Source organism: Sporothrix brasiliensis (assembly GCF_000820605.1).
Source record: "Sporothrix brasiliensis 5110 chromosome Unknown Cont19, whole genome shotgun sequence".
Taxonomy (NCBI): Eukaryota; Fungi; Ascomycota; class Sordariomycetes; order Ophiostomatales; family Ophiostomataceae; genus Sporothrix; species Sporothrix brasiliensis.
Genome location: NW_024467138.1, coordinates 2,331,677 through 2,348,746, shown reverse-complemented (window position 1 = coordinate 2,348,746; position 17,070 = coordinate 2,331,677). Strand labels below are relative to the sequence as shown.

At 53.1% G+C, this 17,070-nt stretch overlaps 6 protein-coding genes across 6 annotated transcripts; 4 read left to right on the top strand and 2 right to left on the bottom strand.

The window, feature by feature from the left end:
- Nucleotides 1-340: 340 nt before the first annotated feature.
- SPBR_00187 (minichromosome maintenance protein 2) lies at nt 341-3,072 on the top strand (the record flags this gene model as incomplete). Its single annotated transcript, XM_040758507.1, has 2 exons — nt 341-345; nt 417-3,072. 2 exons carry the CDS (start codon nt 341-343, stop codon nt 3,070-3,072), a joined length of 2,661 nt encoding a protein of 886 aa, XP_040618450.1.
- Nucleotides 3,073-3,629: 557 nt separating this feature from the next.
- Nucleotides 3,630-4,112, bottom strand: SPBR_01086 (uncharacterized protein; the record flags this gene model as incomplete). The annotated part of the gene is made up of 1 exon (XM_040759404.1): nt 3,630-4,112. One exon carries the CDS (start codon nt 4,110-4,112, stop codon nt 3,630-3,632), a length of 483 nt encoding a protein of 160 aa, XP_040618449.1.
- Nucleotides 4,113-5,903: 1,791 nt separating this feature from the next.
- On the top strand, nt 5,904-6,589 carry SPBR_01000 (uncharacterized protein; the record flags this gene model as incomplete). The annotated part of the gene is made up of 3 exons (XM_040759319.1): nt 5,904-6,288; nt 6,388-6,503; nt 6,575-6,589. The coding sequence occupies 3 exons, from the start codon at nt 5,904-5,906 to the stop codon at nt 6,587-6,589; spliced, it is 516 nt and encodes a 171-aa protein (XP_040618448.1).
- A 560-nt stretch (nt 6,590-7,149) lies between these two features.
- On the top strand, nt 7,150-7,473 carry SPBR_01134 (uncharacterized protein; the record flags this gene model as incomplete). Its single annotated transcript, XM_040759451.1, has 1 exon — nt 7,150-7,473. The coding sequence occupies one exon, from the start codon at nt 7,150-7,152 to the stop codon at nt 7,471-7,473; it is 324 nt and encodes a 107-aa protein (XP_040618447.1).
- Nucleotides 7,474-7,487: 14 nt separating this feature from the next.
- SPBR_00417 (tyrosine decarboxylase) lies at nt 7,488-9,302 on the bottom strand (the record flags this gene model as incomplete). Its single annotated transcript, XM_040758736.1, has 3 exons — nt 7,488-7,991; nt 8,136-8,257; nt 8,339-9,302. 3 exons carry the CDS (start codon nt 9,300-9,302, stop codon nt 7,488-7,490), a joined length of 1,590 nt encoding a protein of 529 aa, XP_040618446.1.
- Nucleotides 9,303-10,445: 1,143 nt separating this feature from the next.
- On the top strand, nt 10,446-16,616 carry SPBR_00014 (uncharacterized protein; the record flags this gene model as incomplete). Its single annotated transcript, XM_040758335.1, has 8 exons — nt 10,446-10,560; nt 10,656-10,672; nt 10,802-10,912; nt 10,979-11,218; nt 14,257-14,694; nt 14,758-14,865; nt 14,944-16,347; nt 16,590-16,616. 8 exons carry the CDS (start codon nt 10,446-10,448, stop codon nt 16,614-16,616), a joined length of 2,460 nt encoding a protein of 819 aa, XP_040618445.1.
- Between the last annotated feature and the right edge of the window lie 454 nt (nt 16,617-17,070).

Genomic DNA, 17,070 nt, shown 5'->3' with positions numbered 1-17,070 from the left:
TTTAAACTTCCTTTACACGTTGGCTATAAATGGACTAGTTCATTTGGAGTTACGCGCCTTGACGCGAATTTGGACCGTGGTAGACGCGACACAGGGCGCACCCCGTGCGTTTGAACTCCCGCACTCATTTAACTTGGCTTCTTGTCGCCAACCTCTATGACTCCCCTGCTTCACGTCTAAACCTATTTCTCATCATCTTCATCTTTCGTTTCCCTCCAGTTTCTTCAAATTTCTCATCTCTATCACCTTTTGTGACAACTTGACAAAACAACTTGCCGACAGAACACAACAAACTCGACAACCATATAACATCACGATACCCCTTGTAGACACTCACGCCATGAGGTAAGAAGGGAAATCGAGCTTTGCCCAGTACCCTGCTAATCGTCGCTGCGTGGAACTAACAGCCTGTACAGTTCTCCACTGCGCCCTAGTATGGCTTCTGGGAACCGCGGTGCGGCGCCCCGGCTCAACCGCAAACGCTCCCGCGGCGCGGCGGACGACGGCGGGTCGTCCGCAGGTGCTGCGTCCAGCCCTATTCCATCATCGCCACCCGGGTTTGATATCGTCCATGGACAGGACGACGATAACGATGATATCGAAGAAGATGTTGAGATCCAGGACGACATTGATGAACTCGACGAGTTGGCCGAGGACGATGTCGACCTTTTCCGCGAAGGATTCGAGCGTGACTATCGCGAGAAGGATGAGACCGATGTCTACGAGGGCATTGACCTTGATGACGACAATGATTTCGACACCATGGACTTGGGCGACCGTCGCCGGCTTGAAGCACGGCTAAGCCGTCGTGATCGCGAAGTTGCACGGCGCCAGCAGCAAGGCATGCCGACGGCGTTTTTGCCAGGAGATGATGACGACGACGGCGAGGGCGGTGGCATAGATTTGACGGCGCAGCCTCGGCGGCGGCGTCACCGGATGGATGAAGACCCGGATGAAATGCTTGATGGTGACATCATGGATGAAGAGCTTTCTTTGGAGGCGCTTCAGGACGTGAAAGCAGCCAGCCTTACTGGGTGGGTGTCGCAGCCGGCAGTGCAGCGTACGATCAAGCGTGAGTTCAAAGCCTTTTTGACCGAGTACACGGATGAGAGTGGCTCGTCGGTGTACGGCAGCCGGATCCGAACGCTTGGCGAGATCAATGCGGAGTCGCTCGAGGTGTCATACGATCACCTTTCTTCGGCAAAGGCTATCCTCGCATACTTTTTGGCCAACGCTCCCACAGAAATGCTCAAGCTCTTCGACGACGTCGCCATGGATGTAGTTCTGCTTCACTACCCAGATTACGAGCGTATCCATTCGGAGATCCATGTTCGTATCTTCGACCTACCTGTGCACTATACCCTTCGCCAACTCCGCCAGTCTCACCTCAACTGCCTGGTTCGTGTGAGCGGTGTGGTGACTCGGCGCAGCGGTGTGTTCCCGCAACTGAAATACGTTAAATTCGACTGCTCTAAGTGCGGCGTCACTCTAGGGCCCTTTCAGCAGGAAGCCAATGTTGAGGTGAAAATCAACTACTGCCAAAGTTGCCAGTCGCGTGGCCCCTTCACCCTCAACTCAGAGAAGACGGTCTACCGCAACTACCAAAAGCTTACCCTGCAGGAGTCGCCCGGTACCGTACCGGCAGGTCGCCTACCTCGTCACCGCGAAGTCATTCTCTTGTGGGACCTTATCGACAGGGCGAAGCCTGGCGAGGAGATTGAAGTAACCGGCACATACCTCAACAACTTTGATGCCCAGCTTAACAACCGGAACGGGTTCCCCGTTTTTGCCACAATTCTCGAGGCCAACAATGTGGTGAAGGCTCATGACCAGCTTGCTGGGTTCAAGATGACTGAGGACGACGAGCAGGCAATCCGGAAGCTCGCACGAGACCCACAAATTGTGGACAAGATCGTGCAGTCGATGGCGCCCAGCATTTATGGCCATGACGACATCAAGACGGCTGTGGCATTGTCGCTGTTCGGTGGCGTAGCCAAAGTCCGTAAAGGTGCCCATCACGTCCGCGGCGACATCAACGTGTTGCTGCTAGGCGACCCTGGTACCGCAAAGTCGCAAGTTTTAAAGTATGTCGAAAAGACAGCACACCGTGCGGTGTTTGCGACTGGCCAGGGTGCGAGTGCTGTGGGTCTTACGGCGAGTGTGCGACGCGACCCGCTAACAAGCGAGTGGACGCTCGAGGGAGGTGCGCTGGTACTTGCAGACAAAGGCACTTGCTTGATCGACGAGTTTGACAAGATGAACGACCAAGACCGCACGTCGATCCATGAAGCGATGGAGCAGCAGACAATCTCAATTTCGAAGGCCGGCATTGTGACGACGCTGCAGGCGCGGTGTGGTATCATTGCGGCGGCCAACCCTATCGGATCACGCTACAACGCAACCATCCCGTTCGCGGCCAACGTGGAGCTGACGGAACCCATCTTGTCGCGTTTTGATATCTTATGCGTCGTGCGGGATACGGTCGATCCGGAAGAGGATGAGCGGCTCGCACGATTCATTGTTAACTCGCACAGCCGCAGCCATCCGGCAATTGAACCTGACTCCATGCAAGCGAACACGTCCCAAGACGATCAGACCCAGAAGACTGCCCAAGGCTCACCTTCGTCTACCTCTGTAAGCAAAACACCTGACAACCAGATCCCGCAGGATCTGCTCCGCAAGTACATCCTATATGCCCGTGAGCGGTGCTCGCCCAAGCTCTACAACATGGATGAAGACAAAGTTGCGCGTCTATTTGCCGACATGCGGCGCGAATCGCTTGCCACGGGTGCATACCCAATTACAGTGCGCCACCTTGAGGCAATTATTCGCATTTCAGAGGCGTTCTGCCGTATGCGACTTTCGGATTACTGTACAGCCCAGGACATTGACCGTGCAATTGCCGTGACGATTGAAAGCTTTGTCGGTAGCCAGAAGGTCAGCTGCAAGAAGGCTCTCGCACGCGCATTTGCCAAATACACGTTGGTACGGCCTGGCCAGGGATTCGGTCTCCGAGCGATGACAAGCGGGAACGGCGGGCGCAATGCTCGGTCATCGTCTGTGACTGTTTAGGATGGAGAGTCGGCAATCTGAATGAAGGATCGGCAACAGCACCGATTGCCGTAGTCAAGTCTCCTAGGAGCAATGCTCTAATGAAAACAATGGGGGGGTGACAATGTAGATGGGGGTAGTGCAAGTCAAGGCGACCTCGATGGAAGATAGTTGTCACGGGATTTTGTACGGCCACGCCTCTTTTTACATGTATGTTGGGAAGTATTTTCTTAGATTTTTGTTATTTTAACTGTACTCGGTTTTTGTTCTATGACACATGCTTGTCGTTCCTGAACGCTTGTTGGGATAGTATGTCTCGTAGGTGTAAAAGGATAGGGGGAGGAGGGAATATCAACCTGCACAAAATCAAACGGCAAGAAACCGTACTCGTGGGGCGGATGGGGCTTGAAGGAATGAAAGAATGAAGAGAGGCGTAAAACACCACATGGGATCACATGACACTTTGCACCCCTTGTTTTCCTGCTTGTCTCACCAAAAAGGTATACATCTGACTCGATTCTCATGAAAATTATAAAACCCGCCGCTTTCCAACATAACTGGGATCACGGCCACCACCATCAGTCGTCGGAGCTAGACGAGTCATCAGACTCTGCGATGGTCTGCGATTGGGCTTGGATATCAACAGCCTTACCGTCAGGCGCACTCAAGGTACCGCGCACCTGCACCTCGACGACTGGCGGCAGAGGCCGTTTTGCGGGAGGGCCGTCAGGAGGATCTTCGCAAACAATGCGCCAAACGCAGCGAAATTTTGTAGGGTCGGACGGGTCGCGTACGTAATCACGGACAGTAAAGCGCACGAACGTGCCCGAATTGGTGGTCGAGCGTCGAACCCGGTTTACGGAGGCTATGAGGCCATCAAAGTCCATGGTGAATCCGTCGATGGTAACATGCGAAGTACCCGGAATATAGAGGTCGAGGAGACCTTCGCGAATGCGAGCGTCCTTGGCCTCAAGTGTGTCGGTGGCCGGATCAACAGGCTCAGGGTTGAAAAGGCGCTGGAGGGCAGCGCCCCAGGTCTCGGCCGAGCGATAGACAGACATGGCGGAGAGCCAAAAGAAAGCTGTTGCGAAATGAAGAATAGGAGGGTGGACAGGCAAATTTCTAGAAATGCTGGAATCTTGCTTCTGTTAAGGAACGGCAACCGGAAGCGCCCAAATGCGCCCGCAAGGGTGAAAGATGTGAGCTCCGCCTTCGACTTGTGCGTGGGAAGCTCCGAATCTGCTCTGTCGGGCAAAGAGAAAAGGCTGTTGCAACAAAGACCACATTCGTCTTCCAAAGCACGTACTACATAAAATTGGCAGGCTCTTGCCTCCTGTTCTGGCCAGGCCCAATCTTGGCAGGTCAAGCACGTTACTCTTCCACGGGGAGCAGAATTTGCGCCGCACCACCCAGACAGTTCAATATGCAAACTACTCGTAGTTCTTGCTAAAAGCATGTAATTGCAAGTTTTAAAGGTGTGGTGAGACCCCCTTATTTTCGCTTGCTGGCTGGTCCGGCTTAATCTCTCCCACTGGTCTCCCCGGGGTCCACCCCGGCAATTCCCACTTGCCCCGTCCCAGCGCGCCCGAGTTCGTTCAAACATGAGGAACTAACACCTTGTGACCCACCATTGTTTGTCAACCTGGCAGGAAGTGCAAGTCGGCCGAGCCAAAAGGTTCCGCCCCTTCCCTCTCTGCCAAAAAGCCGATGGGCTGGTAGAGCAGATGGGGAAGCAAAGAATGCTCCGTGAGTAATTTCGAGAATAGTCCCGGAGTATTACATTCTAATTTCTGTCCGTCTTGCCGAGAATGAGATCTGAGACGAGAGGTGCTCCTCAAAGAAGAGCCCAGACTTGGCACGGCCCGGCATTCCCTCCCGCGCCGTTAGGGCAAGTTTAAGTAAAGTGTGCCTTTCGCTGTCGACCCCTTTGCGGACCAGCTATATATGGTTTGCTTGACTCCCCATTACAAGCTATCGCTAGTCCTGGTTGCCTCAACGATTCCGTTCAATATCTTACATGTGAATATTTCCCACACAACTCTTCCGTTCTTCCGTCTCTGCCTGGCTCACCGTCGGTGTGCTTCCTTTCAGCCCCTGCTAGATTCTACGCACAGTCTCGAACCGTGGTACTGGGGCACTTAATCCTTAATCGTTTGCCAAAGTGTGGCCCCCCAGTAAGACTCCTTGAACGAATTGGGCGTATTACCTTGTAGTGTGTCATTGGCTCGTAATGCTTTGTAATAACTGCTTGTTCCATATCGGCCACCGTAGCTTTGAGAACACAAAGCCGCAAAGGCAACAGCACTGTTTCCGCCAGTATGTCCAACCGGATGCTTCATCCGTCTTTTGAGGAAGGACGGCACATCATTGTGCTTTGGTATACAATGTGAAGATGCTATCGGGAATGTGGCAACGAAGGCTTCGCCTAAACTGCGGGGTAGAAACATTTATCAAAAGTCAGAATAAAAGGTGGAAAAAAATGACGTATTTCGTAAAGGGACCCAGTACCAGAACCTACCTGTAAATGTACAAGCAGGCCAAGCTTTTCGTTAAGCAGAGCCTGTCCTCAAATTTTTTTTGATCATATCTGTCCACGTTTCAAAATTCCCTACGGCGTAGAGTAAGCCGTGTACTAACCAACGACCATCCCTAAGCCCACCAGGCTAACCCCACACGGTAATTACGGTCTTGGGACGGGCCAAGCTAAAAGCACCTAGCTGCGCGACGACTTTGTAGTTGTCCACACGACGCGACGCGAAACTAGCATCGCGACAACCAACCTTGCGATATGACTGTCAGCCCTATCGCCTGCCTTCTCTCACACCGCGCAGACATACCTACATGAGTTAAAGATGGATCCCCCGACCGTCATTGCCATTAAACGGGCTTTTCTCGAACTTGCCACGCGTCAATTGGCCCAGCCGCTCACACCATCGCGCACCTGGCAAAGGAGAAACAACTCGAGAGGAACCATACGTGGTCGCGATGCAGTAGCTATCGAAAACAGCACCGGTGACATCGGAGACGGTGGAAGGCGCATACCTCCCAAAGTTATCGACGAGGTCCTTGTGCGCACCAACCAGTTACTGTTGCTTCACTCTCGCCGTGTGCACACCTCAACGGCTGTCCGCCACGTTGCCGAACAACTGGACCAGCTCTACCAGGCTACTAGCGACGACCTGTTGGCCCTACCAAACGATGCTGGCAGTGAATCTCTTGACCGAGGATCGGACTACAGTATGCCTTCCACAACGAGTCCTCCCCGTTTTCTTGACTTTCTTCATGGCCGTCCCTGCTAACAAACAGCTGCGTCGGCGACAATTTTTCACCTTCCAGTAGCCTGGGACGATTCCCATGAGGCTGACAGACTACCGCTCGAGGCCCGCCGGTATACAGAGCAGGTGGTGCAGCTGCAGGCGCTTGCACGTCATCGGGCAGAAACAGCAGCACGTGTGCGGCGCCTACGTGGGATAAACTCTTTGCTCGACGGTGTCTCGTCTGAAATCCTTCCTGCACAGCGTAGTCTCGTAACGCGTGATGGGCCAGTGGAGGGCGAGCTAGGGCGGATGCGCCTACTTCTCGCAAGAGTGGGTGACCGTGTTGCAAATTTACCCACTCCGGATGTATCGTTGACAGGATCAATAGACCGGCCAGACATAAACGTGGACAAGATTAACTCAGCGACCAGGGACGTCGAAGAAATAGGGCGTCTACGAGCCCAGGCGCTACTTGAGCTTTGTTGAGAGGCAGGAACATCGGGAACCATCCAGGGCACGCATTCCGGTATATTATGTAATGATTTCACATGAGCGGCGATGTACGGAGTATTCCATCGTTATTTCCCATTAATTATCCAACTAGTGAATAGCTCCCGCTCGATCCAACCAGTCAGTGTGAAATGCTCCCCATCTTAAAAGGCGGTCAGATTAAAGAGCGGCAAAATACGCTACTTCGTGTCGTAATAATAATCCATAGTCCGCTGTTATTGGGTTTTTTTTTCCTCTCCCCCAATTCAATCCACATCACGCCTGCCACAACATCCGCTCTCCCTCGTTTCCTCGAAAAATAATTGCGACACTACCCAAACAGAAAATAAAAATGGTTCAAGGGGCAGTTAAGAAATCGGCTAAACCGGTGTCCAACTCTCGCAAAGCAAAGAAACAGGCCATCGCCTCCGGTTCCAGCGGCGCGCCAAAACGATTCACTCGGGTCACCAAGGCACCTCGGTCTGCCAAGGCGGTGAAAGCACATGCAAGCACAGGCAAGGTGATGAAAAAGTTCTCGTCCGGCCTCGCTGCAAAAACTGAGGCGATGCTCGGCGACCGCGCCGGCCATCTCGAGCTGATCGGCCCTGGCAAGAAGAAGGGCGTCGACCGCAAGAGCGACAAAGCGCACCAGGCTGGCTCGCGGCGGTTTGGATAGAAGACGACCTTCCCTTACGAATCTCCTATCGCGACTGCTTTCCTCAAAACTACTTCGACAACTTGCAGGTCTCCCTCGGCCACCCGCCAGCTGCTCACGGCGATACGGCAGGCTGGCCGGCCGCGCCATGCCGTTGGGCTGACGTACATTTGACGGGAAGCGTTGATGCGCTCGGCCAGATTAGCGTTCAGGGATTCGTCTTTGGCCCAAAACAGCACACCTATGTGTGTGTCGTCAACTAGATCGCCATCCTTGCGTGATGCATCCTCATCTCCAAATACCTCATACTCTGGCAACCTATGCAATATCTGCCGAACGCCACGGGCCGAACGCACCATGCGGGCCAGCATCGCAGCGAGCCCCTCTCGACCCTCACTGAGCAAAACGGCATAAACAGGTAACGCACGGAAACGGCGAGAATTTTCAATACCCATGTTCATTGGGCTGGGAACAAATGGACCGTCGCGGTCGGGTAGCTGACCGATCGCTCCTCCGGTCAGATAAGAGGCGTTGGTGTTCTGGAAAACCTCTGTTTGTAAACTGGCGTGTCGGGAGAAATAGATACCCGTATCATACGGCTGTAGTACATCCAAGTTTAGTTTTGCGTCCAATGTTACCTTATACACTCATGCAAAGTGGTTCTTTTGTTGTTGTTTACTCACAACGTTCAAGAGCTTGTGGCCATCCGACGTGATACTGTCAGCCAGCTCCAGGCCATCCGTGTATTGTCTAATGCGAGCAAACTCAAGTGTAGAGGGCAAAGCTCTTGTAAACAATCCAAAGGCTGTGTATGGCGGGCAAAGAAAGAGTAGTCAGCAAAGAAAAACTTGAACGGAAGTTAGCGAGCAAGGGATGGGAGTCGCACCCGCGTCAACATGAATCCATGCGCCGTATTTGTCGGCAAGTGCCCGTAGTCGTTGCATATCCTCCAGCCCTGTCGTTGCAAACCGACCAGTGTTAATCTCACCGGCACTAATGCTGATGATGTATGCCACAGAGGAGTCGGTTTGCCTTTCACCACCCGCGGATTGGGACGCGTCTGCGAGTGTCTGCTCGACAGCAGAAATATTGAGACGCCACGGTTCAGCCTCACTGTACGGCAAGTCTATAATGGCGGCACGGCCCAGCCCAACGATGCTCGCGGCTTTATATAACGAACTGTGACCCAAGCTTGTGAGGATGCGGATGTCGGACACGCCTGCCTCTTGGCACGCCTTGAGGAGGCCCAGGTCGGCCACGGAAACGGGTGAGGCCGTGGAACTGTCAACACCCTTTCCAGACAACCTACGCCGCTGTCGCAGTCTTGTGTTTATAACTGCCTCTCGGCCCATGGCCAGTCCGAGCACGTTGCTTGCCGTTGCGCCGGTGGTGAATATACGACCTGTCCAGTCGCCATCGTCCAGTCCGAAAACGTTCGCAAGCATCTGCAGCGCGGCTGCCTCAACAGCCGTACTAACTGTCTGCGCCGGTAGATGCGCATGTAGATTCTGGTCCAACGCGGTGACGATGTTGTCGGCGGCCTCGGCTATGGGGAGCACGCTGCCAGTGACAAATCCATAATAACGACCGCTTAAGTTTTGGCCATTGAGCGCAGGGATGATGGTGTCGAGGATGTGGTCATGGGCCACGCGGGCGCCGCGTGGCTGGAGGTAATCAGACTGGCCTGGCCTGGGTATGGCCGCAAGTGCTGCCTGAACCCGTGCTGACGACGGCAGTGTAGGGACGGCATTGTCGGCGCCGTCCTGCTTTGTAAGACGATCAACAGCAGCGCGCAAGCGCTCATAGCCGCCAGAGAGAAACCCAATGTCAGTGATGTTCTCGGAAGACATTTTTTTATAGGTCGAAGGTTTACGGGAACAAATGGCGAGACCTGAGATGAGTCGAAACGTAGCATGCTAGGCTGACTGACGCTCCGCACCGTAAGTCACAAAACACATTTCATAAAAGCAGTTCAGCCAATAATTACCCACCAAAGCCCAGTGCAAAACAAGCTCCAGCCGCTAATGCCATTCTCGGCGATTTCTCGTGTGCGGAAACCGCTAAGGTTACTTACCCCTTTTTCACTCAGACAAGTTTGTAGCTACAGTCGGTGGTTGTCTTGTCCAGGCTGGCAACGACATACCGCGCTGCAATTCAAATGACCTAGCCAAGTGTAACACGCCATCATTGCATAAAAATTGGCTGTGCAAGATAAACATCGGGGTAAAAATGTATTGTACCTAGGCTGTCCTCTCGTTCGCAACGCTCCGTAAAATACATATTCAAAATAAACAATACAAATTAAGAGGCGGCGAAAGATTTATGGCGCATTTTGTGTGGAGCAATACTCCTATTCGTACTCTATCCATCACGGTCCGGCCTGGCAGACCCACAGTCTATTCAGACCCCTGATTTTTTCTAGGCCAAGGCCACACACGAGCCTTCTCTTTGTTGGGTATGAACATCTCTCCCCTTTTCGTCGTTCTGCCCCGGTGAGAAGCTGGCGACAAAGTATCTAACGAAATATTATTTGGTCGTGTACAAATCACCTTTCCCCTCCGCCTCCGATATCCAATCCCGCGGCATACGCCGACAGACAGAATACGTATCTGCCTGCCAGCATCCATCGACCAGAAAAAGCGAGCCATATCCGAAAAGAATCCAACTCTAACCGACATATTGTTCGGAGCTCCCTTCCTGTTACAGTCTATGCTCTCGTGCTGCAAACCGACTAGCATCCGTAGACGGCAACTCAGCACGCACGCATGCACATACAGACACGCGGACAAAGACATACATGTCTGCGCGCGCTCCCGCGCTCCACTCATCATATAAACTCACGTCGCTGCTTTGCTTTGCATTACCGTTCGCTTCCGACGCGACTGTGCCCTGAACTTCGAAACAAACAGTTCTGCGCCTGCAACCGCGTTCTGCCCGCCGCTTGATCCGCAGCTTTCGCCTTCGTGGCTCTCCCCTGCCCACTACCAGTCGCCATGTCCGGTCTACTAAGCAAACGCCAACAGGCGCGCAACGAAAAGTATCTTCAGGACCTTGTCCAGTCGGTGTCAGGCAACAATGTCTGCGCTGACTGTCAGGCGCGTAATCCAGGTGTGTTATACCGCTGTCCTTCTCGCACTACCGGTATCTATGCAGCTATATCACCCGCTGCCAAGCAAATGTAATCTTGCTAACTCATATCCCAGCGTGGGCATCGTGGAATGTGAGCTTGTTCGGCGTCCAATCCCCGGCTTCTGGCGGACCCCCAGGGGAGACTACAGCCAATATCCTCACTATTTGCGTTTATGTCCTCTTTATATGCATGCTAACCACTCTCTGTCCGAAACCACAGCTTGGCATCTTTCTCTGCATGCGATGCGCAGCGATCCATCGCAAATTGGGTACGCACGTATCCAAAGTCAAGTCTTTGAGCATGGACAGCTGGTCCAACGAACAAGTCGACGTACGTCCATCCCTCACGTCCAAATTTGCTCCTCGCCGTGTTGGTCTAATTTGCTGCTTCGTATAGAATATGCGCAAGGTCGGTAACGCTGCATCCAACAAAGTGTACAATCCAATCGGCCGAAAACCCGCAGTTCCCATCGACGCCGACGAAGCCGATTCAGCCATGGAGCGTTTTATTCGCCAAAAGTATATCAACTCTGCCTTTTCCAAACCTACAAACGCTGGCCGTCACCGCAGCACCGACAGCTCTGGATCCGACGATATACCACCACCACTCCCACCCAAGACCCCTGGCCGTTTAAATGTACGCTCCGTATCCTCCATCTTTCCCCTCCCCTCCAGGGTCAAAGACAATGTTTCTGCCAATATTGTTGTTAATCACAGCACTCCGGGCAATCTTGACAAGCGTAACCCCACACCGACCTCCCCACTACCACGTGCCGTGTCATACCCGCGGCCAGAGTCATCCGGTTCTGGGTCAGGATCCAGGATCCGCAGTAAAGTTTCACAAGTATTTGGCTCCGACAAACACACCGATGGCGGCGAGAGCCTTGATGGAAAGCTAGCAAGGTTGCGTGATATGGGTTTCTCCGATGACCGACGCAACACCGTTGTGCTCAAAGCAATCAGTTGGGATCTAGACAGGGCTATTGACATGTTGGTGCGCATGGGTGACGCAGGTGTAAGCAATGGTCGACTCTCAGCCCACCCCCTTGCGTCACCGCGTGATAGCTCACTATCCGCACCGACCCGCACCTTTAATCCAACAGCATCAATGATGACCACCACGGGACTGAGCGTTCCCTTGCCGACATCTCTTCGGACACCTTCATCGCCTTCTGCGAACAGCGGTATAAATCCTTTTGATACACTGGATATTGCCCCCTCACCAGCGCCGCCGCAGTCATCCCAATCGACGGGTACGCTGCAGAACCAAAAACTGTACAGCGCTACAAACCCGTTCGACATCGTTCCAACACCACCGCAGCAAGCTACGCCATTTAACCCAACTGTCACGGCGTCTACGTCCGCCTTCAATTTGCATCAAGCTTTTCAGACACTGGCACTGAGCCCGCCGCAGCCATTATTTCCCCACCACACCGGAAGCAGCATGCAACAACAACAGCAGCATCAGCACCAGCATCAGCAGGCCCTCCAAGCACAGTCTCCGCTCAGTGTCTCATCAGCAGGTCAACCATACTTTTCTTCCACCTTTCCGGCCGGCCGATCTCACCAAAGCATTTTACCGCAACGAGTAGAGTACAATAACCCGTTCATGAATGTTGACAACGCATCACAGCAGCAGCAGCTACAGCCACTGCCGCATGTACAGTATCAGCGACTCCAGTCCCCCATGCAACCTCAACAACCGCTGTCTGTCGTAACATCTGAATTTCCTAATGGTACGCTTGGGAATAATCCATTTACACGGTCACCCACTCGCATTCAATCCCCAAACGCACTAGGACAAATCCCAGAGCAGTCCCAAGCGAGCTACTTCACAACCTTATCCCAGTCGCACACCTACCCACTACCTAATGGAAACCCGTCCGGCGCCTCCCCGTCGTCGTTGCAAAACCCCAACCCGCAGCTACCCCAGCCACCTCAAAGGCCGATGAACAATCCGTTTGTGACACAGCCTCCACCTCAGCCGCAGCCTCCGCGGCTACACAATACAGCCTCTATCATGGCATTATACAACATGCAACCGCTTTCCCCCGTCGTGGCACAACCAATGGCTTCTCCGTTAGACACGCCAGTTCTAAATTCTCTCCAACCACCTGCGCAGCAGCAGCCATCTAGAGGCGAAAGTCTCTTTAACAAGAACGAATCATCGCAAACTCATTTGCCTGCCACGACACGGGTTGCGAATAATCCGTTCCTTACCATGTCAAACAACACCAGTATGATATCAACACATGCCCAACAGAATTCACAATATCCAACCACGCAACCATCCTTGTCGTCAGTGCAGCGACAACCCCCGCCACCTACAATGGCATCGCCCTCTGGTACTACCATGGCAGTATACCCAGCGGACTTGTTTGTTAGTGGTCGCAGCAGGGATAGCATAATGGCGCTTGGCATGGAGTGGAGCAACGGGAGGCACAGCCCGGACGCATTCGCAAGCCTCAGCGCCCATCATTAGTGTGCAAGACCTCGAAATATTCTATCCTGCCAGTAAAAACTTACTCGGCTTCCTCAATACTTCGTTAATTTTGCACAGCATTACAAAACGTATATTTGCTTTTCGTTGCCCAATCAGAGGCTCTCCCAACAGTCTCGATCCAACCTTATAACAACTTCATAAGCCCAGAGGATCGATAGTTACCAATATAATAATAACGATGTACCTACATAGACAACTGCGCAATAGTTAATAATAAAATCAACAAGCCTTGGTGGATGTCAAGTTGGGCGTCAGTGAAATATCTCCAGTTGTCCCGCGTGTTGAGAAGCTCGGCAATTCTCCGAACGGCCCCCCTAAGCCTCCCTACAGCGGCTGTGCTAGACGGGTCCTGAGGTTGACTCGCAACCAGGCTTTGGTAAATAAAAGATTGTCCTGTAAAACATGCCCAATATTATTTAACCAGGCTTCGCCGTGAAGACATCTTCAAGTGCCTCTAATATCATAACAGAATCTTTGAGGCCAGTAAAGTGTAGCAAATCCGAAAAATACGATGTTCATGGGTAGGCTTCCCACCGATAGCTGCGAGCCTATCAGCAAGGACCCATGAATAGGCCCCTGTTTGCCCTACCTCGCAAAGGACACCAAAAGAGGTTGGAATTGGGACACGATGGAAACAGGGTGTGGCGTCTCCACGCGATCAATAGATGTGAATGTTCTCAGCCCACTTGGACACGTCGTTGGCCAGACGCACACTGCACAACATTCCCCACGTCCCATTTTTTGCAACTTCCTTTACAGAGACCCATTCACTCGGTCTCTTTCTTCTTTTCGTTTCCTTTTCCTGTTTATTCGGCTGCGTTCCTGATTTCTGTCCATCGTGGACCTGCCTTCGTTCCATCCTCCTTTTCGACCTCTCCACAAAGAACTACGAGAATCAAAGTAATCAGGAACAAGAGCTTCATCCCTTCGGTCGTTGGCCTTGCCACCCTCGACTGCTAATCCAGTGGCTGCCCAGGCTACTTACTATCCGCGGTACAATGTCTGTATTGTCAGACCGCTTCAGTTACCTACACGGTCAACCCCGGATCATCATCCACGATGAGCCCTCTCGACCTGCCGCCGCTAGCCTGCCAAAGCTCCGCCCACCACGCCGTGCAAGTGTACACCGCGCGCCTCAGGAGGTCATCGATGATTTCTGGGCCGAGTTCTAGTCCAAAAGGCCTGGCAAACCTACTTCCATCGTTCCCCAAAAAGCCTACGCCGACAAGGCAGCACACCGTATAGCCACCCAATCCAACAATGGCGGCCAGTCTACTACCGCTTCCTACGCTGAGGCCGCTGCCCAGTGCCGTGCAAAAGTTGCACACATCGTCAAGGAGTGTCGCCGCATCAATCAAAAATACCGCGACCCACACTTTGACCTGGAACTTGATATTCAACTAGATCGCCGAGACTGTCTAGAAAGTCTGTCAAATGTCTGCATCATCAACTATGGTCCTCCACCTAGCCGCAGCCGTGGGCGTCGCACACCAAGTGTTCCTCTCCAGCCAGTCTACATTGCGCCCAACTTCAATCCTCAGGCTGTAAAGCGTGTCCCTGACATTTTTGACCACCCCGAGTTCTTCATCGACGGCCCAACAGCCAACGACGTACGTCAGGGGCGCGACGGAGATTGCTGGCTCATGGCTGCTCTCTGTACTCTGAGCAACAAGCCGGGGTTGATTGAGCGTGTATGCGTAGCACACGATGCTACTGTTGGCGTGTATGGATTCGTTTTCCATCGCGACGGCGAGTGGTTCAGCGAGATCATTGATGACAAGGTACGTTCTTTTCTTTCCTAGCCATTTCTCTCTTTTGTTCCGTTCCCAATCCCATACTTATACCACCATCCGAAACAGCTATACTTGACTAAACCGAATTACGATGAAAGCCGATCAGAGCGTAATATGTTAGAGGACCGTGTACGCGTCAACTCGGAGGAGGCGTACCGCAAGATCTACCAGTCTAACAGTGGTGCGCTCTACTTTGCGCAATGCGAGAACCCAAACGAAACGTGGCTTCCTCTGCTTGAAAAGGCATACGCTAAGGCCCACGGCGACTACGCCTCCATCGAGGGAGGCTTCACGGGTGAGGGCATCGAAGATCTTACCGGGGGCGTCACTTCAGAACTTTACACAAGTGATATCCTAGACAAGGAACATTTCTGGAATGAAGAGCTCCTGAAGGTCAACGACACATTCCTGTTTAGCTGCAGTACAGGTGTTTGGGGTAAGGGGCGAGGTGACCGCGGCGGCATCGTAGAACAACACGCGTACTCCGTTATGCGTGCGATTGAAATGGACGGTGTGCGCCTGGTTCTCCTCAAAAACTCATGGGGCCGTCATGAGTGGAGAGGTGCATGGAGCGATGGTTCCAAGGAGTGGACAGCAGACTGGATCCAGAAGCTCAAGCATCGTTTCGGTGACGACGGCTCCTTCTGGATCTCATATGAGGACCTCCTGCGGAAATACCAGGCCTTTGATCGCACACGACTATTTGGCGATGACTGGACCACGGCGAGTATATGGACGACCATGACCGTACCCTGGACACTCGAATACAACGATACTAAATTTTCCTTCGCACTTGCTCGCCCAGGCCCCGTTGTCCTTGTGCTCAGCCAGCTTGACGAACGTTACTTTCGAGGGCTTGAGGGCCAGTATTTATTCAGCCTGAGCTTTCGTCTTCATAAAGTCGACAATGACAACGAAGCACAAACAAACGAGGCAGACGATGCATTCGACTACATTGTCCGTAGCCAGCCAGGTTACCGCATGTCACGCTCGGTCAGCGTTGAGGTTGACCTGGACGCTGGGCGCTACGTTGTTCTCGTTAAAATCGACGCCCGACGCGACGATCAAATCTTACCCGCCGAGGATGTTATCCGCGACAACGTGCTCCTGCGCCGTGAAAAGCTTATCCGTATCGGTCTTGCGTACGACCTTGCGCATAGCAAGGGGCGTATCGTAGAGACGTCCTCTGAGAAAAAGGCACGCCGAGCCGCTGCTGCGAAGCGAAAAGCACGGCAGAAGGAGCGTCTCATGAAAGATATTATGGAGGAGCGTGCTCTAGACTATCTAGCAGCAAAGATTCGCCTTAAGAAGCAAAGAAGGGGAATGGCCAAAGCCAAGGCAAAGCGCAAAGATCGGGATGTGAAACGTCGAGCGCACATGAAGGAGGAGGAACGATCAGCCGAGAAGCTTACTCGGGGAGAATCCGCAGGACGAGAGACAACCAGATCCGACCGGCACGATGCGGAAGTAGTGAGCGTGAAAGACAAAATGTCTCGGCAAAATCAAAAAGATGACGAGGCGAGGGAAGGGGTGCCAATGACTGAAATGCCGGTGGTGGGTATCCTAGCAGGCGCCTCGGCCACCGTCCCTGCAGGCAGCCCAACAAACCATCCAACCCATGCCATAGCCAGCAGCAGCGACAATGGGAGCGTTGGTGATCTCACCAGTGAAGTTGTCCCAGCCTTGACCGGACTAAACCTGTCCCCCACCAGCACCGTCGGTACCGCCAGGAACAATAACACTCCTAAACAGGAACTTAACGAGGCCAATTCTCCACGCTCTATAAGAGCAGGTGTTGAAAGAAGTGGGCTGTTGCAATCCACCCGACAAGACATTAACCACCCATCGACGACTTACACACGGCCATTCTTGGAGGGAGAGCACAGGGAGAGTGGCAACAGCGGCCGTCATGGGACACGTTCCCCATCCCATGGCTCTCGTAGTGCTCAGGATGACAACCAAGAGCGGATTGTCTCAAGCCGCGATGGCGATCGTGTTGACAGTCGACAACGTCACGGGCGTGCCTCGCGGCCAATGTCTCCTATATACGCACCGATATCCCGTGGCCGCTCTGTTTCGAGGTACCCATCGCCGCCAGTATTCGGTCTCCGCTACTCTGGAACACCACCGCTGCTGATTCCCGGTCAACCTCACCTGGTCCGCGGAGATGATGATATCCATTCCTGGAGTCAT